General features: G+C 41.1%; 2 protein-coding genes and 1 long non-coding RNA gene across 4 annotated transcripts in view; 2 read left to right on the top strand and 1 right to left on the bottom strand.

Annotated features, from left to right (window-relative positions):
• Window positions 1-1976: 1976 nt before the first annotated feature.
• Window positions 1977-18418, bottom strand: rcl1 (RNA terminal phosphate cyclase-like 1). Its single transcript, XM_046369497.1, has 9 exons — window positions 18231-18418; window positions 17660-17731; window positions 16733-16908; window positions 12058-12132; window positions 11569-11693; window positions 11209-11334; window positions 9174-9330; window positions 5212-5315; window positions 1977-2149 (listed from the first exon to the last, which is right to left on the bottom strand). The coding sequence occupies exons 1-9, from the start codon at window positions 18358-18360 to the stop codon at window positions 1996-1998; spliced, it is 1119 nt and encodes a 372-aa protein (XP_046225453.1). The 5' UTR covers window positions 18361-18418; the 3' UTR covers window positions 1977-1995.
• Window positions 6531-18724, top strand: LOC124048573. Its single transcript, XR_006841254.1, has 3 exons — window positions 6531-6798; window positions 10283-10372; window positions 17024-18724. It is a non-coding gene; the product is annotated as an uncharacterized LOC124048573 (long non-coding RNA).
• Window positions 18725-20132: 1408 nt separating this feature from the next.
• ak3 (adenylate kinase 3) overlaps window positions 20133-21536 on the top strand; it is a 53260-nt gene continuing 51856 nt past the window's right edge. Inside the window, exon 1 of one of the 2 annotated variants that reach the window (XM_046369502.1) lies at window positions 20133-20635. Coding sequence is in view for 1 of the 2 variants with exons in the window: in XM_046369501.1 (XP_046225457.1) it covers window positions 20455-20635 (181 nt within the window). In the remaining variant the exon portion in view is untranslated. The remainder of the gene's footprint in view (window positions 20636-21536) is intronic. The other variant, XM_046369501.1, reaches the window with a different exon arrangement.

Genomic DNA, 21536 nt, shown 5'->3' on the forward strand with positions numbered 1-21536 from the left:
TGACATGATCAGTCCAATGACGGTCCGCCACTGAGAACATCGTATATTTACTAACATAGTAAAAAAGGTTATGAGTTGTTTATTGTTTGCAAGCTATGTGCATATGTTCATTGAGTGAGTCTGGTAGTGAGAAACCAGGCCTGTGTATCAGATATAGGCCCCTTTTACACAACGCAATGAGTCATCACAGTGGGTATGCACCAAATGTACAGTTGAGTTCGTGGGAACCTGTGGACAAACTGAAACTGCTTTAATTTGAAAAGACAGGGTGGTTCGAGTATCACTGACAGATCGGTTAGTGAAGCAATACTGGTGTGGTTTCCACGCCAGAGTCGCGTGAGAGGAGCAAGAACACCACACAGAATTGAATCAGTTCGGTTCCCACGGTACCTATGCTGCAGCAAAAAGGAAGTCGCACGGGCTTTAGTTGTTGAGTTCCATTGCTTCTTGTCACTTTAAAACAACTGGAATATCCACGTTGCTATTTAGACGGCTCATTAACGCATCTCTTGGCTTTATTTTATGGAGGGAGGTTAGAGATAAGACTTGTGCTCCGGTCTCATTTACTTTATAGAAGTGGCCATGTGTTTTCTCTTTCCAATTTGAAGCTTGTTATTGCCAATAAATAAGGCCATGTATCTATGTCCTAAAGTAGGCCTATGCGTTTTTAATTCCACAAATTAACTTAAGACACAGCTGTTATTTGAAATGCATTCCAGGTGAATACCTCATGAAGCTGGTTGAGAGAATACCAAGAATGTGCAAAGCTGTCGTCAAGGTGTTATTTCATGGTTTTGATGTCTTCGCTTTTACTCTACAACGTAGAAAATAGTAAAAACAAAAAACCCTTGAATGAGCAGGTGTGTCCCAACTTTGACTGCTACTATATATACACCCCAAAATATATGGGGTATTGGAAATGATGCAGACAATTACATTAATGGAAGAATCAATCTTTCTTAGAGTCTGTGTCTCAACGAATTGAGGCTGTTTGGAGGGCAAACCGGAGGCGCAACTCAAAATTAAGGTGTTCTTAATGTTTTGTGTGCATGTCATTATTTGGCAACAGTTCGAAGACAATAATTAAAATGATTTGTCAATGATGCACGTTTGTTCAACATGGTATATGTGGTGTAGATTTAAAGACCGATAGAGTTCTATTTGAGATGCTCAGCTATATAGAATGAATACTGAATTTATGAAATGTGGTCATAATTCATGCTCAAGAGGAAATCCTACAGATTCCCGTATTTTAATTAGATTTCTTGCAACCATACAAAAACACATAGTTACATTAGATGGTTCTGTTTATATTGAACCGTTTATCAATGATCAACATAATGCAAAACCTAGTTTATGTATTGTTTAAATCTACTTTGAGTATGCAAATTGGCTTCTTCCAGTAGTGATGAGTAATGTTATGGGGATTTTGAGGTATATTATTTTGAAAGAAAGTGAACAAATGTATTTAATATATTGTCTCGCTCAATAACAGACCATTAAAATACTTATTGTATAATGTCTGTCCCTCAGTAATATTTAATTGGGGTTACTGCCTTGAAATTCTAAGATAAGTTCCTTGAGTATTCCCACCAGTGGCAAATTTCTCAGGGGAGGAGCCTATTAAATAAACCCTTTTAGTACATCATCAATTTGAGGACACCATTGATAATTTGGTGAGTTTAAATCCAAAAACTCACTTGGTGAAATAACATTGTGAGCAACATTATTGATCACATCATTTAAGGGTTAATCATGACCTTCGATTTGAGCACGTGACCCCCATTTACAAATATCCTCAACATAAAATGTCTTATTGGTGTTACTACTCCTACTGCATAATGTTATCCAAATGGCAAAAATTATTTAAAGTCATTAAGCTGACAGTTGATTTAGAATGTGCCCAAATACATTTAAATAAAAATCTAGAAAAAGATTTATCCAAACACCACCGCAATTCAAAAACGACACAGGTAGAAAAATACTGTACAGTCTTTATTTGATCGATTTGCTGATGTTGGTATAGCCGGCTCCAACACAGGTCATCAGTACTTTGTCTCCTCCTTTCCTCTCGTCCTCCGATGGTTTTTGAGTCTCGATCTTGAACATCATCTGGAAGAAGTCTCTCATGTGTCTGAGGAACTCAATCCTGAGAGGAGAGCGAGAGTTTAGGTGGGTTGGGCTACTCAAATACAGCAGTACAACACAAGACAGGCTAACCTCAGGCAGATTATTTGTTATTTTACAACAGTCAAATACAAAACACCAGAGCATCATAGAAAAAGACTGTAAAGGCCAGAGGGAACATCAAACACTGGAATACTGAGAAGCACTGTGACCCCTGACAAGGGTGGCAGAATTCCAGGAACCTTTAATAAATTCTCTTCTTTTCCCGAAATCCCTGTTGGAGGATTCCCGAAATTAGGAGGGAATAAGTAGGAAATCTGGAATCCTCCAACCAGAACAAAACATTCCCGAAATTTTGCAACCCTACCCCTGACCCGGTGTGTGATGTCAGAGTAGATGACTGGGGACAAGCACTGACCGAGGACAGTGTGTGCTTTGGAATGCCTTCAAAAACACCAAACAGCAGCTCAAAGGTCTTTATGATCACCCATACACAACAACATATACTCATAAAACAGGAAATGGATGGACCGTCCAAACATACTGTAGAACATCAATACTGAGAACTCAGAATCCAAAATTGGACGATCCACACTCACAGAAAAGCACAGAGAGCTGTAGTCTTGCCTAGCTGCCTCAGAAGGTGATGAGAGAACCATTGAGATGGCACTGCCAATCTTCAGTTATCATAGTACTGTACTTGACAGGGACACAGCACCGGTACCATGATAACTGAAAATGGACAGTTCATAGTTCATACTCTGAGAGGACTGGAACTCATTCATATTGACAATAGCATCTTCTGTTCGGGGGGGAGTTAAAAAAATAATTAAAAATAATTTAAGATCCCTGATGCTCGTTCTGAATGTTAAAATGCATCGCTTGCGATACGGTTTTGGAAACATAACGCATCTTTCATTTAACTATGCAAGTCAGTTAAGAACAAATCTTATTTACAATGACAGCCTACCCCGGACGACGCTGGGCCAATTGTGCACCCCGCCCTATCCCAATCACGGACAGATGTGATACAGCCTGGATTCGAACCAGGGACCGTAGTGACGCATCTTGCACTGAGATGCAGTGCCTAAGACTGCTGCGACACTCCTAGAGAGAAATCATTTTACTACACACCTTTTTGGGGTTAGGGCCAGGACGATACCAGTATTGCGGCAATGAAACAAAACAAAGCGTTTAGCTTCTTTAGGAAAACTGCCCTAAAATGTTCGAAGCAAACATCATTATGCTGTCAATATATTCCAAGCTATAGCACACTGTTTTACATACAGCAGGTTTTTAAAGGACCAAAGAATTGTCTGCTTCACATTTTAATTTTTGCCATCGGTTTTTTTTTTTTTTTTTTTTTTTTTTTGTTGATTTGCTATCGAGCTTTCTCTGAACACGTGTGTGTGTGTGTGGTGTGTGTGTGTGTGTGTACGCGTAACTGGGGAGGAAGTGTATTTCGTCAAATGAAGGTGCAAAATTGTGACAAAGTGTATCTTTTTTGTTTGAATGATTCCTTCTTGCTGATAGGGAAGGGTAGTGCGTACGGCCCAGTACATCACTGGGGCCAAGCTTCCTGCCATCCAGGACCTCTATACCAGGCGGTGTCAGAGGAAAGCCCTAAAAATGGTCAAAGACTCCAGCCACCCTAGTCATAGATTGTTCTCTCTGCTACCGCACGCCAAGCGGTACCGGAGCGACAAATCTAGGTCCAAGAGGCAGCTTCTATAAACAGCTTCTACCCCCAAGCCATAAGACTCCTGAACATCTAATCAAATGGCTACACCCCCCCCCCCCCCCCCCCCTCTATGCTGGTGCTAGTCAGTTATTATCTATGCAAAGTCAGTTTAATAACTACCTACATGTACATATTACCTCAACACCGGTGACCTCGCACATTGACTCTGTACCGGTACCCCCTGTATATAGTCCCGCTATTGTTATTTACTGCTGCTCTTTAATCATTTGTTATTATCTCTTACTTTAAAAAAAAAAGTATCTTCTTAAAACTGCATTGTTGGTTAAGGGCTTGTAAAGTAAGCATTTCACTGTAAACGTCCACAGCTGTTGTATTCGGCGCATGTGACATTTGATTTTGATCACTGGCGTATCGGCATATGTTTCGAAAACCGGTTTGAAAGCGATGATTGACATTTCTAAACGGAAAAATATTGTTGGAATTGTAGTTGACATGGAGCCAACCGTGGGCGAATATGCCCGGTAAAAACCCTACGTGAGAAGGAGTGATGAACCCGTTGTCCCCGAACAGCCACATTATCACTGCCATGCTATCAGGGGATCGAAACACAAACGACAAACATGTACAAATGTCAACACACATGGATACCAGTTATTTACCTTTATGGCTTAGTCTTAACTTTCTCTACTACAGATGCAGTCAAATAAAGTCACCCTTGCACGATTCACTATTTCTTTTAAAATATATTGAAATGTAAAACTGTGTTCACATGTGTATTTGTTTTATATATCTTTTTTTTTAGATCCAAACAAACATGTATTATTTTCACTTTAAAGTAATAATGGCCTGGACGAAATCATTCAACACTTTAATTAATTTGGTTGGAGGAAAATTCTTGTTTACTGTGTAATTTCTCACCTGTGGTAAATTGCAGGTGCCTACAGGGTAAAAAATAGCCATTCAACCAGCTTTGAAAAGAGAAATCAGAAAATGTTGCTCCATTCGGGGCCAATATTCTCGACCGCATTTGTAGGATATTAATGGATTGGATTTAATCTCAAAATGTTCTCATAAAATGATTAAATACAACATTAAAACAGATGTACTAATAAAACATTATTTTGAAGTTCGTAGAAGAACCAGAAACATTCACCCTAAATGTTTTGCACAAATCGTCAAACAAAAGATTCAACAAAAATGTGGCCAAAGGTTTACCATAAATGACGACAATTATTGTAAATAACTTGTTTGCTTTCCACTATCAGGTTAGTCCCTTTTTGTTTGACCACAGCCAGTTTAAATTCCAGCTATAGGAGAGAACTTTGGATCGCAGGTCCTGCCAATCAGCTTACAGTAAAAAAATATATAAATAAATAACTTACGTGTATGGAGAGAGGTGGCCGAGCAGCACTTTAGATACATCTTGTTGACCCAAGGTCATGTACACGAGAGCCAGGCTTTGATTGGCTGAGTCGATGCAGCCGCCCTGAAAGAGAGAGCGCAGAGTGGGGGGGGGGGGGGAAGAACAACATAACACACCGACGTCACAAGGGGAGAGGTCCCAAAAAGCTCAATCCCCTCTAAGATAAGACCAAACGTGGCGTCACGGCCTTACTTAGAAGATAACAAAAAGCAGATTAGACTGATCATTCTATTATTCAAAAATAAGAATTGCCATAACCCAACTTGAAACATGAACAATCTTAACATGGTAGAGACATCAAATACACCAACTAATACTGAAGTGTACTCAGACAGACCAGGTTACAGTCCAATCATCTCTGTCAATCCCCTTGTAGCTTCTCGACATATGACATTTTAGTACGGTTGGGCGATAGCATTGTCTATCGACGATAATTGACAGCCATCGTCGATGGTTTGAATTTGACTGGTGCGGCACAGTAAAAGTCTTGCAGGGCACAGCAGAGCTGCCCAACCCAACATCTTAGATTTACTGAAGAGCACAGAGGTTAGACAGAGACTAGTCTGGCTGTGAATCCCGTGCTATGTTGAGCATGCAGTGTCAGTGGCCTTCTTTATGCCCAACATCTGGTCATCAGCATGAATATGATTCAATCACTTAAATCGGATTTTCAAATAACTAAGGCAACATTGTCTCCAGTCATTATGTGTTCTATGATACTATTGGGAATCCAAACAATTCACTGTTTGTAATCTCCAGACAGTCAGTCTGACCCGGTGATCCGTCTAGGAAAGATATGTCCTGACCCCTGATGAAAAATGTAACAGAATAAGGACATAAGATAAAATGTTTAAATCATATAAGGCATGGTCTGGACCTACAATTTAAAACAGTAACATTGCATCATGGGTAGGGCTGTGGTGGTCATGACATTTTGTCAGCCGGTGATTGTCAAGCAAATAACTGCCTGTCTTGCGGTAATTGAATGTTAATTAACCTAAACACGTTTAGCATCTCCTGGCTTCCACATTCCAAAACGTCTAAATCCATTTAATATAGCCTACACAATCACAATAAATCCATAATTTATCTTCGACAGGTCTAAAAGAAACACGACGTGAAGAAAATGTATATTTCAGAACAGAAAAGCATACTCTTGAGTTGTTCTTATGTTAGGCCCTGATCTGGCTATGCCATATGGCTGTGGGCTACACTAGTTCATTTAGAAGACACGATTTTCTTAGAATTCCATGTCATTATTTTATTTTTTTGCGCTCTATCAACTACTTGTGGCGGGCCCAGGCGCCTGCAGGCTGACTCTGGTCGTCAGTTGAACCGTGTTTCCTCCGACACATTGGTGCGGCTGGCTTCCGGGTTAAGCGAGTGGGTGTTAAAGAGCGCGGTTTGGCGAGTCATGTTTCGGAGGACGCATGACCCTACCTTCGAATCTCCCGAGCCCATTGGGAGAGTCGCAGCGATGAGACAAGATTGTAATTGGGAAGAAAAAGCCTCAGTGCCAATATCTTCGCGAGGTGATTGAAAACGGGTATGTCCATTTTAGTCCGTACCTTTGAGATTTTTTTAAATTACTTGAACAAAATGATTTCTCAGAGCAATTGTATTAGTTTAAAATATACATTTCCCTTTTTTTTAAGCATACAATATAGTTCAGCATTTGTATTATTTATTTTAGTCATTTTGCTCGTCTTTATCAACGGTGTCAATTTCAGACCCCAGTGTATTTGGCATCTCATCAACTGGTGGAAAAGAAATGGTCAAATTGAATTATAGTAACCTAGGTCCAGAAAAATACCGTGAATGATTTTGCCTACTATTTTGAAGGGAAAGGGAGTGCTACAATCCACTGTCTAAGATGCGTAGGCGTAGCCTGCCTCTGAACCACACAGAAAATTAAGTTTAAAAAGGCTGACATCATGCTTGTTTGTCACCATGCATAGAAAACCACAAAACATTCTGACATTAAGGTAACATATGGGAGAGTTACTGGACGACTACTATCAAATCATCTAAAAGCCAGAGGTTCAACTTTACCTACTTAATTTCATATTTAACAATTTGCCAAATGCATTGTATTGATTTCATCTCTAAAAGAGATTAATAACTATTCAAATGTTAAAAGACCACTACTTACAGCCGCTCTCCTTGTCCCTCATCTCACCAGGCGCTCCAAAACATATCTCCCGTTTACTACGACCACTACGCTTGCTGCTTGCCTGCCTGCCTGCCAGCCAGCACTACTGATTAGCCACTGAACAAACACAGGTGTGCATCGCATGTCCTCCAAAAGAAACTCAACCACCCTTATATGCTTCAAACAACCATTCCCAGGAGACACCAGTGACTCTTCTATCTCCTAGTCTTACCCTTCCCTCCTCTTGGCCAATGAGGAGATTGAAGCAGTCGCTCTCCACGGGCCTAGCTTAGTAGAGAAGTGAGCAACAATATTCATCATTCAAAACAAATCATCAAATTCTTCTGGCTAACTGGATTCACATGCTCTTATGAAAGGGGGTGACCAGTGTGAGTCAGGAGGAGAAAAGTGAAGTCACAGACTCCGCGGCTTTTTTTGTTAAGTGCCTTTTTCTTTGGGGGAGTGCATTCTCAAAGACGGGAGGCGAGTTTTGCATCACATCGTTATCATATTTACCACTTATAGATAACATTCACAATGACATAGCGTTAACCTCAATTTATAATCCATCGCCTTAACCACTTACCCAGCATTAACACTTCTAGAATTGCGCTGGTTGTTGGTTATTATTGCATTGTCGGAATTAGAAGCACAAGCATTTCGCTACACTCGCATTAACATCTGCTAACCATGCGTATGTGTATGTGACAAATAAAATTGGATTTGATTTGGTTAAAGACGTGGAACATATTTATTCATGAAACAATCAACTATAAAATCACTCTCGCTACATAAAGCACTGCAGTGTAATGTTGTCTAGATTGGTACAGTCACTTTATAGACAGACTGACATAACAGACAGATTTTTTGTGTCTCTGACTCGTGCGTGAAAACCGACCAGGCACGTGTAATCTCATACAAGTCGAGGCTCTTGAAGGAGTGTTGATCTAGGATCAGTTTAGTCTTTTAAATCAATGATTTAGAGGGGGAACCTGAGGGGGAACCTGATCCAAGATGAGCACTGGTACTCTGAGACGCTTCGCAAATATGGGCCCAGATGTCCACAGCACATTAGGGTCTGTCAGACACATAAGTCTCTGTAACACAGTTGAGGGCTTGACTCAATCACAACATGTAAACAAACAGTGCCTGTTTACCCACATTCCCTGTAACGATGAGCTGAGTCTGAACTCTTATCTGAGAGACAGATGTCTCACTCGCTCTGTGAGAGTAAACGTATGTCTGGTATGTACTCAACAGCTGTAATGACCGTTAGACATGATAGACTGTTTGTGTCACTGAGGGTAAATACCGCACACTGAGAATAGCAAACATGTAGCCTTAAAACAGTGATTTGAATGTGTGAATTAAGTCCAGACACTTAATGTCCGGTATGTACTCAACCGCTGTAATGACAGTTAGACATGATAGTCCAGGTGTCCCTTGGGAAAAAGGTCTTCTGATCTCCATGGGACCTTATGGTTAAATAGTACCATTAAAGTCAACTTGACTTGAGGGTTACAAGTCGATTTAAAACACATTTGACAGGAGTCCTGAGTGGCTCAGCTGGTAGAGCATGGCGCTTGCAACACCAGGGTTGCGGGTTCGATTCCCGGGTGGGACCACCCGGGGAAATGGTGTACTCACTACTCTAAGTAGCCCATGATAAGAGCGTCGGCTAAATTACTGAAACGTCTTAAAAAAAGAAATTTGTAAGTGCACCACGCCGTGTGTGTGTGTGTGTGTGTGTGTGTGTGTGTGTGACCCACCCTGTAGATCTCCTCCAGCAGTAGCTTGGCACAGTTTCTTCCCAGGTCCTCAGGCAGCACAGGGTCTCCCTGCCCCTGGGGGGTGGACACCTGCTCTGCACTAAGGAACGTCCCGTTCAGGGTCTCAGCCACCAAGGTCAGGCCAAAGCCCGGAGACCTGAGGGAGAGAAATCGGCCGTGATTGAACGGTTTTCTGGGGAAAACAACCTTATCAATGTGTGTTTGCGTCACTAAGTGAAATGTTTGCTACTCAAAACAGTACCCTTGAACCTTGAAGTGGACTAGAACCACTTTTGTTAGTGCGGCCATTAGCGCTGAGCGATTAACCAACATTTCTGTGATTTTTTTTCTTCCATTTTTTAAAAAACAAACTGACCAGACATCTGTTCCATTATCGTAATTCCATTACGTTCCATCTTTTTCTGCGCGCAACGCGCAGTTTCTCTAGATTAATCAGATCCTACGATTTTCTACCTAGTTTAGCGCAGAAAATGTGGTAATTAACCCGCACCTGCTGGTCTGAGAGAAGGGCCAAAAAAATGCACAATCGCGAGGGAGAGAGCAGTTGTCTCGTGAGGTGCCTCTACCCGAAAATACATTATCTCAGATCGATAGTTGGTATTCAGCAGTCATAAACGTATGCCTTATTTACGTTAAGAACTACTAAAATAGTGGTTGTCAGACAGCATAGTCAGCAGCTCTATAGAGATGAGGAATTTCCTATTTCGTTCCAAGACATCAAATAGGCCTAAAACAAACGTAATATACACAACAAACATTTCAGTAAAGTAATGTGAATAAATTATTCTTAAGTGATAAGCAGTACTGGGCAGTCACTACCATCATGGGACTTTAATAATTTTATTCTGTATTGTTACAGCATTCAACCCACAATGCATTTAAATGTAAAAAAAAGAATCCTTTATAACCCAAACTATTATAATTGCTCAGCACGAGTGATCAACATGACTGATGACAAATGATAAACAGATTGTGCCTCATCAGAAATGTATGCTTTGGCTGTTGATTAAGCAGTGAAAACTAAGATCATCAAAAGGGAACATTGTTCATCGATTTTGATGAGGGATGCACATTTTGGTCAATTGTAGGTGCTGTTTGTGTGGAGTGAAACGTCTTGGGAAGCCAACGGCTCAGCCGCAATGTGGTAGGCCACACAAGATTACAGAACGGGACTGCAGGTAAGCAGGTGTCCACATACTTTTGGTCATGTAGTGTATATTATTTAACAACTACTAATGATGCAGGCAATGTAAAACATTTGCCAAAATGCAATATACTGGAAAACGCAGTTCTAAACCGCACAACTGATGCGAGTGGTTCCACGTGACAAGAGATGAAAAGCTCCGTTAGGAACTTAAGAGGGTGAATCGAACGATGCAGTGGATAGGTTGATAATATTACTAGGATTGCGCCTTTGGCTTCTGGACAGCGAAAGGAAGTTGATATGAAAACCAATAGAACGGAAGATAAATCCTGTTTTCAATGGCATTATGAGGAAGTCCTTATAAAATAATTGCCTCCATGGTTCTATGGTCGGATTTTGGCTAGGCTACTTTGAAGCGGGTAAGACATCATTTCATAATTTGAAGTAAAACTTCCAGGTTTCAAACGGTGAAGTATATGTTTTGAAAATGCACACCGCCTCTAATTGCACGGTGGCAGATAACATGCCGATAGCCTGCCAAACGTATTGCCTAGGCACTCGAATGCAGGACGGGCTTCAATTAGGAGTTGAGAAATAAAAAATTGTATCAATAGAAAGCTGGGATCCTCCTTTTCATCAAGGCCATCAAAACTACTTATTTTCGGCAGCTAGCCGATTAACATCCCTAGTTGAGTACAGTTTTCCGCCTCCTTTCTTGAAAAGTAAATCTTCCAGCGTTTCTTAACTATAGCCCCATCTAGTGGCCAAAGTCACAGCACCAGAGAACGATTGACTGAAACGGAGAGGGTTTACCTTCGTTTTCCTAAGCTATGGACGAATGAATATGACACAGGCTGGGGGATGACTTACTTTCCAGACTTGTCCCCCTTCATGTGGTCTGTGTAGATGTAGATATCAGGAATGAATTTATTCAGTATGCTTCTGGCAGAGTCCACTATTCTGTTGGCCATCTGTGGAGAGACTCTAACAGAGTATCTGTACGACCAATGTCAAGGTGTGTAACAATTTCTGTTGTCTCCGTATAACGGATCAATAAAGTTGTGTTATATGAGCCAGGTAAAGCAAGGTGGCAATGACAGAAAAATACAAGAACGTAAACAAAGACAAAAAGCCCTAACTTCCATACATTTTGCTGGTGTCAAGACTCTCGACAAAAGCATAAGAGAAAGGACAAAAGAATCAAAACATTTAAGAGACTGAAAAAGATACGCTATTCCTCTGATCCGCTTGATCTTGCCAGGCTCTGACAGTTGGACGGGACGGAGAGTCTTGCGAACGGGACACGTAAACAGTACCTCGCCTCCCCCACCTGGAGCCATCCCCCTTTTCACTACCTGGACACAGGAAACACAATCGTCTTTATTTATTTAACCAGGTAAAATCATTCAGAATCATTTCTTCCAAAAGCCTGGCAAGTTGCAAAAAAAGTCTCAACAAAAAAAATGCTATAATAATAATAATATAATAATATATGCCATTTAGCAGACGCTTTTATCCAAAGCGACTTACAGTCATGTGTGCATACATTCTACATATGGGTGGTCCCTATATATGGGTGGTCCCTATAAAACATACCAATAACACATTCCACCACATACCAACGAAGAGTCCCAGACAAAGATAGCAGTTATACTGTGTCATATGAAGACAGGTAAACCCATACACGGTAATGCTTGGAATGTGCTCTAAAAGCCTCACCTTCAGTTCCAGCCCCTCTCCATTAATCCCAAACCTCTTCATCACAGGAATGGACGTATACTTGAGTTGGTCAACCTGGCAGAAAGGGCGAGAGAAGAGGTTTGGTTTTCCACTTATACAACGTTTACGAGCACGTCTCCATTCAGCATGAGTGGAAATCACAACCCCCTGCATCATAACAATTTAAAGGACAATTCCACCAACTCTGTTTTACAAACAAAAACAATGCCCCCCCCCCCATTGAATTAACTTGTGGCACAGTTGATGCCACGCATGGCAAGAAGGCTGAGGGATTGCCGACCACCATGGACAAGCTCACTCTACCTAACTGTCGCATTATTTTACGACCAAAGCCAGCTGCAGACAATGATCAGCGAGGGGAAATCCTATTTAAAAAATATATATATTTTGATGTTAATTGGCAGCATCTTGTGGTGCTTTTCATGACGACTGGGAACTCTGAAAAATACTAGGTCAAATCATGAAGTCAGTGATCTTCAGGTCAAAGTCAGACCCCCCCAGTTGTCTTGAACTCTGAACTCTCAGACTTCAGTGTATTCTTTTGAACGCTGCATCAAACGGACATGGAAGGCTTCATCAGCGCGTCACACACCACTTTGCAATGAACTGGAAAACATATACCTAGTTTGAAACCGGAACGTTTTAATACATATTATGATGCATGTCTTACTTGCATCAAAGTAGCCCCATTAGATCTCCTCTCTCTCTAAATTTCCATCTCTGTCACATGAAACCACTCACATGCGTAGTGCCCTTTTGACAAGTGTTTCCCAGCTAATTGCATTATGGAACATTCACGCATAGCCTACTGCCTTGTGCTCATTGCTGCACTTATGTGAAGAAATAATAGTTTATCATCATTTTAATCTAAACGTTCTGATCGGTTGTATCAGACGTCCCTTTTTACATTTTGATGTAACCTACGCCTACTGGTTAAATGAATTTGGGATCCATTGTCCCACGACTGTCCCAGAGTCTGTTGGGAATAGGCTATTACTTCAGCGACAAGCTGACCAATATCACAGGTAGCTTAATTTTCGACTATAGCAGATTGACATAGGCTAGTGATTTCGCTGTTCGTTACTTGTCTTGATGGCAGAGGAAAAGTAAACGTGGACAGTTATTCTAACATGTTCAAAGTGCACGTCAGAAATTCGCTAAGTTCTTTGTTTCTGGTCATTTTGAGCCTGTAATCGAACCCACAAATGCTGATGCTCCTGATACTCAACTAGTCTAAAGAAAGCCAGTTTAATAATAATAATAATAATAATAATAATATATGCCATTTAGCAGACGCTTTTATCCAAAGCGACTTACAGTCATGTGTGCATACATTCTACGTATGGGTGGTCCCGGGGATCGAACCCACTACCCTGGCGTTACAAGCGCCATGCTCTACCAACTGAGCTACACAGCTACACAGTTTCATTGCTTCTTTAACTAGCACAACAGTTTTCAGCTGTGCTAACATAATTGCAAAATGGTTTTCTAATGATCAATTAGCCTTCTAAAAGGATAAACTTGGATTAGCTAACACAACGTGCCATTAGAACACAGGAGTGATGGTTGCTGATAAATGGGCCTCTGTACGCCTATGTAGATATTCCATTAAAAAAATTGTAAAAGCTGTTTCCAGCTACAATAGTTATTTAAGTACACTGTATTCCTGATCCATTTGATATCGTTATAATGGACAAAAATGTTTTTTTTTCTTTCAAAACAAGGGCATTTCTACGAGACCCCAAACTTTTGAACGGTAGTATAAAATGGAAACAGCAGATAGGATACATTCTCTAAAGATCGACAACATTTGTATTCGTTCCACGGGCGGATCTTTCTTTTGGCTAACATTATTGCGACAAGGTGTTTCGAATGAATGATGATTGCAGAATAAGTTTGAAGGTACGCAGGCGATGTCATCATGTAACTATTAGCTCCACTTTTAATTCTAAATGCCTACTGCTTGCAAAATCACCCCCCCCCCCCTTCCCAACTATAAAAACCAGGCTTCTTTACAGGACACCGATTGTCCCGACCTGACTTAAGAACGCCGGCAAGTTTCACCATCCAATCATTTCAGATCTAAAGGAGTGCAAGTTTCACCATCCAATCATTTCAGATCTAAAGGAGTGCAAGTTTCACCATCCAATCATTTCAGATCTAAAGGAGTGCAAGTTTCACCATCCAATCATTTCAGATCTAAAGGAGTGCAAGTTTCACCATCCAATCATTTCAGATCTAAAGGAGTGCAAGTTTCACCATCCAATCATTTCAGATCTAAAGGAGTGCAAGTTTCACCATCCAATCATTTCAGATCTAAAGGAGTGCAAGTTTCACCATCCAATCATTTCAGATCTAAAGGAGTGCAAGTTTCATCATCCAATCATTTCAGATCTAAAGGAGTGCAAGTTTCACCATGGCACGGTCCGTGGCGATACATTGGCACATGAGAATTATTTGAATATTAGTCAATTATTGCATTCTATCCATGCTGGCTTTCACAGGCTACTCGAGGCATGAAACAAGATAGGCGTTTGGGTGCGCAGTTGCCCTAAATAGGTCATTGAAACACTTCAACCCCTACATTTTGACTCAACATTAAGTTCTAGTGAAAACTTGTTTAAAGTGCGACGTCATTATGTCCAGCGGTTTTTCAGGATAGTTAAATGGAAATGCAACCTAGCAGGCAATTGTTGCATCTATTTTCTATGCGAACTTTCTAAATGTCTAGAACAACAAAAAAACTCACTGCTATGTTTCCATTTACTTGTCCAGTATGGCGATACTCATTCATATCGTGGCAAGGAAACAAAACACATAGCGGATTTAACTTCTTTAGGAAAACTACCCTAATGTTGGAAACAAACATTATCTTGTCATCCAGTCTCACATGTATTATTTTCCAAACTATAGGACACAATATTTTACATAAAGTAGGTTTTTAGAGGACCAAAGCATTTGATCTGCTTCGTGTTTTCGTCATGAAAAACATATTGCGATACTGGTATTGTCACAGCCCTAAAAACATAGCTACTTAAAACCTTGACAAACAGAAAATTCATCCCTCCCCATCTTTTACCCAGTTTCGAAGGCTTGACAATCTCTGCAAGTCATTAAACTTTTTGCTGCTTTGTAACAAAATGTCTCTTTCCATTCCTCAAAATGACCCGTGCATAGATGCTGGAATTAAATGTTGGACAAACGTGCGCAGGTAACCTACAGGAGACTTTTGAAGTAGCCTAATCAGATTAAAACATTGTCACTGGTTGTGTTTATGCCAAACATAAAAAGGTAATACACTTTAAATGTTAAATATTTTGGCTATATTGAAATGTTCTAGAAGTGCGAGGAATAGATGCTCGGATGGTAGAGGAGGCAGAGCAGACGGAGTGTTACTGGGAGCATGTGTGGCCACATTATTATATATTTGACCAGATAAGTTGACTGAGAAAACACTCGTTTACAGCAATGACCAGGGGAATAGTTACAGGGGAGAGGAGGTGGGGATGGATGAACCAATTGGAAGCTGGGCATGATTAGGTGGCCATGATGGTATCAAATCCAATCAAATTTGATTTGTCACATGCGCCGAATACAACAGATGTAGACCTTACCGTGAAATGTGAGCCCCTAACCAACAACGCAGTTAAGGAAATGTTTACTAAATACACTAAAGTAAAAAACGATGTAATAAAAAGTAACAATAACGAGGTTATATACAGGGGGTACCGGTACTGAGTCAATGTGCAGGGGTACAGGTTAGTCAAGGTCATTTGTACATGTACTGTGGGTAGGGGTAAAGGGACTGTTCGTAGATAATAAACAGCGAGTAGTAGTATTGAAAAGAAAATGAACAAAAAAAAGGTATTAGGGAAAGATTGGGAATTTAGCCAGAACACTGAGGTTAACGCCCCTAATCTTACGATAAGTGCCACGTGATATTTAGTGACCACATATTTAGAAAACACCCCCATTCCGTAAGACGGCACCCTACACAGGGCAATGTCCCCAATCACTGCCCTGGGGCATTTGGGATATGTTTTTTTTTTAGACCCGAAGGAAGGGTGCCTCCTACTGGCCCTCCAACACTACTTCCAGTAGCATCTGGTCTTCCATCCAGGGACCGACCAGAACCAACCCTACTTAGAACCAGAAGCAATCCAGCAGTGGTATGCAGAGGGTAGGCTGCTGGAAAGGACAACTTGAGAGAATGATGACCCGCCACATGCGGGATAAGACTGCTAATTAGCCCATTGCAGTTCTGGACAAATGATCCACCTACCACTATTGTCACCATGAATGGTAGCTAGAGAGCAGGATAGACAGTCAGACGATATTGACCGGTGTTATTGTTAGCGCGAGGGAAAAGCGTAGTGCATAAGGGAAGTACCAAAACACCTTGATCTGCAAGCAGATGAGGAAATGTGGCTAGGGTGAAAGAAATAATATGGTAAATGTGAATCAGGGAAAACACACATTACCTTCCCTTGTGCCCAATGAATACATTTAAAAAACACCCACACAAAGCAAAAATAAATAAATACGTTTGTCAATCCTCTGCTATTTTGGACCACTCCCCCACCCCACAAATCTTTAACTGCCCCTTAGCCAGCTGCTACACATGTATATATAAGAAAGGGAACATGGGTCTTACCGAGGGGTCAGTAGGGTCATTGGTGACCCCCTTCAGCACAGCCTTCAGAGGGTTCTTCATGAAGGGAGCCAGCATGAGTAGAGCTTCCAGGTAGTAACCCACAGACCGCTGGGTGTTACACTCATGTTCCACCACACCACCATAGAGCAGGCCCGGCTGGTAGAACAGCACCGTACCTACAGGGCAGAGAGAGGAGAGGGTTGTTTTCAGTGCGGAAAGAATGTTTTCAAACTGGATGGTAAGTACATACAGTTGTCCAATGGAAGCACAGATTGTTGTTTTCTGTTGCAGTGTACCCTGCTACGATGTGCCCTTATGAACATGGCCCAGGACAGGGATATCCGTCTGGCCTGCCTGGTCTCTGGGTCTAAGGAGTTGAAAAATGGACGCAGAAACGCCTAGGAACAACATCAAAAGCAGACATTTGGAGCATGTAAACATATGCAACTACACCCACGCTAGCATGTGCATATCACGCCTCACAAATGCTGCGCTCCAACATCAATGACACTGCCGGGGGTGCCGCTGCGCCACGGTCTCCGCAACATAAAAAAAACATTCAAGAGCTGAACTGCAACATTCACGTTTACAACCAGAAAAGAAAATTAGGCTCAGGATTAGAAAATATGACCTGTTTTCAGTAATACCATGTTCATTCTCCTGGAAGGGCTGATGAGTTCCTTCCTGTTTTCCCACTGTCAATAACTTGCCCCTTCAAACACGTGCTGACCTGTGTGTGCGTGTGTGTGACAACGACTGAAGTGTGTGTAAAACTGAGGTCCTGCCAAGGACAGTTTGGTGTATATGCATGCATCATGCATTCAAAAGTTAGGTGGCTGCAGAGTACAAACAAACCCAATGACATTGGAATTCAGTAGTGAGCACGACAGACGCTGGGGTCTGTGTATCCATCTGCCCATGGTTTACCTGTTTGGTTGATTTCTATTCTGGTCCCATTGGTTACCTTGTCCAGAAGCCGGATGAAGCTGGCTTCAAAATCTAGAACATACACAAAAAAATATGTCAATAAAAGTGTGTTCAACCCCAATAACAACCTTATCTATTTATTAGGCACATGCAGCATTTACTTGACTGTCTACAAACAGCTATGGGATATTTTGCAGAATTAAGGGTGTGTGTTTATAGAAGCATGATTTTCTATAGAGCTGAACCAAAGGAGTGTTAGTCTTTGGTTGAACACAAATGCTAGCTGGGTAGTGACTGCTGCCTAGCTAATGTTAACTAACAAAACCCTCAAAAGGGATCACATGAATATTCATTGTTATGTAGCTATGGTCCTACTGTATCATGCATTAGATGTTGTCCAATAACTTAGCTGGTTGATTAAGTTATAGGTCATTTGTGCCAAAAAGCAACAATTCGGTCTACTTGGGCGTGCTGGAATGGATGAACTTTAACTGCGTAGTAACAGCTAGCTAGGTAATGCTAGCCATATGTAATAATGCGACGCCACATTGGTGTTTTGCAGTCCACTTACCTCTAAGTCCTGGGTTATCGTCTTTAGATCGAATGTTTCTGATTTTGACTCTTTTGCCACTTAGTGTTGACAACACTAGTCGTTGTCTGAAAAAATTACAACCATCGTAAGTGAATCCCTGGCTTGCCATGCTGTTGTTATTTCCACACGTGTGTTCAATATGGGGAGTCGAGAGAGTAAAGGGTTAACTACGGGACGCCACGAGGGACATGAAGGGCATTTTAAACGTGGTATTCGTATTAACCACCAGATGGCGCCATAAGCATAGCTTTAAACCCGGTATCTCGAGCTTTATCAAACACCACAGGACACAAAGTTCAGACAGAGAGGGTTATGATGAGAAACATTTTGACCGTGGGTAAATATCAGTAATTATTCAATAATTTATTTATTCTCTGTCCAAATGGTCTTTGGTTAAAATAAAAGCCTATGTAAAAAACACATACCCTTATGGCTCATTTCCATACATTTCCATATACCATTGTTCTCCAGAACCCAAGACACTAAACAAGGCATTCTGCCTTATCCCAAGGATTCTCAGCTTTAAGCACTGTTTAAACATTTAGAAACTTCAATAATCATTGGTTGCGATACGGTTTTTGAAACATATGGAACTTATCTTTCATATCAACAAAAAATCTGTAAAAATTAAACATATACACTTACTGTAGCAGGTTTGCACAGGTAGTGTGCCTCCAGCCGACAAACTACAATTCAAGCAGGTTAGATAGGTAATTAGCACAGGTAAACACTGTAAAATGGAGATATCACCATGTGGGAACACTAACCCTATAAAGGTGTGTTGTAATTTAACTTTTTACATTTTTTTGTTATTATTTCTCGCTGATATGAAAGATGTTTCCAAAACCGTACAGCAAGCGTAACTCCCCCGGCCAGAAGATACCATCAGGAATAGATGCCAAAGGTAGTTAGTGTCTATGAATGGGCTAGATTTACCCCAGTGTTTTTACCCAAAAGGCTCAGACTTTTCTGTTTCCATCTATGCGGGTCGAGCTCCCTGGTGTCAGAGAGAGGCCCTCCCAAAAATTAAAAGACTCCATCCACCCAAGCCATAGACTGTTCTCTCTGCTACCGCACAGCAAGCGGTACCAGTGCACTAAGTCTGGAACCAACAGGACCCTGAACTTCTTCAAACCCCCCAGGACATAAGACTGCTAAATAAGACTTCTAAATAGCTGATGAAATGGTTACCCGGACTACCTGCACTGACCCTTTTTTTGCACTAACTCGCGTGTACTGACTATGCACACACACATACTTACACTGACACCCCAAAACACACATACACATACTACATACACCCACACACACATAAGTGCACACATGCATACTGATGCTACACACACACACACACAGACACAGACACAGACACACACAGACACATGCACGCATACACACACACACACACACCACATACGCTGCTGCTACTGTCTATTATCTAACATGTTGTCTAGTCACTGTTGTCTACCCTTACCTATATGTACATAGCTACCTCAATTACCTCGTACCCCTGCACATCGACTCTGTATTGGTACTCCCTGTATATAGCCATGCTATTTTTACTCATTATTGTTCATCGCCATTCATTGTGTATTTAGGCCTATCCCTCATTTCTATTATATATTTTTTCTTTATCTTTAACTGCACTGCTGCTTAACATTTTTGTCTGAGAATTTGTCTCTGCTAAAACAGGAGTAATGACGGCCTAGTGCACTAATTTGGTAGATTTTTGTCTTTATTTTTTTAAATTAAAATGTCTTTATATATAATATATAAATATATACTTGATCTATCAGTGGGTGCTGCAGTACCCTCAGAACCCTTACTTCTGCGGCTATGAATCCAGAGTTTATTTCACGGTCATTGGTTTATATTGTTCATCATTGGTCTTGATGGATGTGATGTGTGGATTGTAGCGTCCTCACGTGCCCTCGGTACAGCGCTGCCAGCCGTGCAGCGCAGCCAGCCATGCAGCCAGTCGAAGCTGTTTTTTCATTATGAACTACCTCCTCTATCCGCGTAAAGTTTTCAGGAAAAAAAAGGCTAATTTGAAGGGACAAGCTAAAAGTACTACAGGAGACGCCGACAGTAGGCGATTGCACACAGTGGAAAGACTTAAGACATTCAAGCTCGCTTGAGCGGAAGTTTCCTTGTGTAAATGCACAAATAACAGTTTCATGGGAAGGACAATACTTGTCTTTATATGGTGGTTACAACATTAACACAACATTGGAAAATGCTTCTACAAAGGATATTCCGGGCGGTTATCATGGGACCTCCGGGCTCGGGGAAAGGCACTGTGTCGGGGCGCATAGTAAAAAGTTTCGGATTAATGCACCTTTCAAGTGGGGACCTTTTGAGGGCCAACATTAAAGCCAAAACAGGTAAGATTAGATCAGGGTGCAGTTCTAAACCAACCGACCTACGCAGATAACGGAAATGGCTGCTGTGGCTGATTTTGAAGTAATGCATAATGCATTAGTCAGTTTCCTCGACGTAGTCAGACTGTTCTAACTTGCTTGTGTCGTTCTCATGCATGACCGAAGCAGTTGTCATATTAGATAGGATAGATGTTGCTATCATGTTCTTACGTTTGTGTGATTGGCTATTAATAGGGTTACTTTCAATAACCCAAATCATAAATCTAAATCAATATGAATGTATGGTTTAAAGCCGCAATCAACAGTAGAAACAATAACAACGCGTTTTATCGCCCGTTTCAGTAAAACACTGAGGGATTGGGGCTGGAGAAATGTAACCAAGAGCTATCGATGCAGTGCCGGCACTAGACTTTTGGGGGCCCTAAGACGAATATATATATATTTTTATTTAAAGTAGATTTCCTTCAGTTCTACACATTTTGACATGGGAGTTGCGAAAATGTTGGAGTTTTTGCATTTTAGCATGGGGTGGAGATACATTTGCGCAGTTTAAAGCTATTTTTCTGAAATTCTACACATTTTGCCATGATTTATGCCATGTTAATATGCTATCTGAGTGGAGACAAGCAATGGGGGCCCCCTGGAGGTCAGGCCCTGGGCAAGTGCCCTTTTTTGTCACTGGCAATACCCCATAATATACAGATACACTATATACCCCACAATATATACCATATAATGTAAATAATAATGTCAAAGTGAATTATGTCTTTTGACATTTTAATGAATTAAAAATGAAAACCTGAAATGTCTTGAGTCAATAAGTATTAAACCCTTTGTTATGGCAAGCCTAATTAAGTTCAGGAGTACACATTTGATTAACAAGTCACATAAGTTGCTCTCTGTG

Source organism: Oncorhynchus gorbuscha, linkage group LG11 (genome assembly GCF_021184085.1).
Source record: "Oncorhynchus gorbuscha isolate QuinsamMale2020 ecotype Even-year linkage group LG11, OgorEven_v1.0, whole genome shotgun sequence".
NCBI lineage: Eukaryota > Metazoa > Chordata > Actinopteri > Salmoniformes > Salmonidae > Oncorhynchus > Oncorhynchus gorbuscha.

Coding starts and splice junctions, on each gene's coding strand:
- rcl1 (XM_046369497.1), bottom strand. CDS start 18,360: ATGGCAAGCCAGGGATTCACTTACGATGGTTGTAATTTTTTCAGACAA. Junction 12,133..16,732: donor ATGACCCTACTGACCCCTCG/GTAAGACCCATG, acceptor CCTTTCTGCCAG/GTTGACCAACTCAAGTATAC. Junction 2,150..5,211: donor GGCCACCTCTCTCCATACAC/GTAAGTTATTTA, acceptor CTCTCCTCTCAG/GATTGAGTTCCTCAGACACA.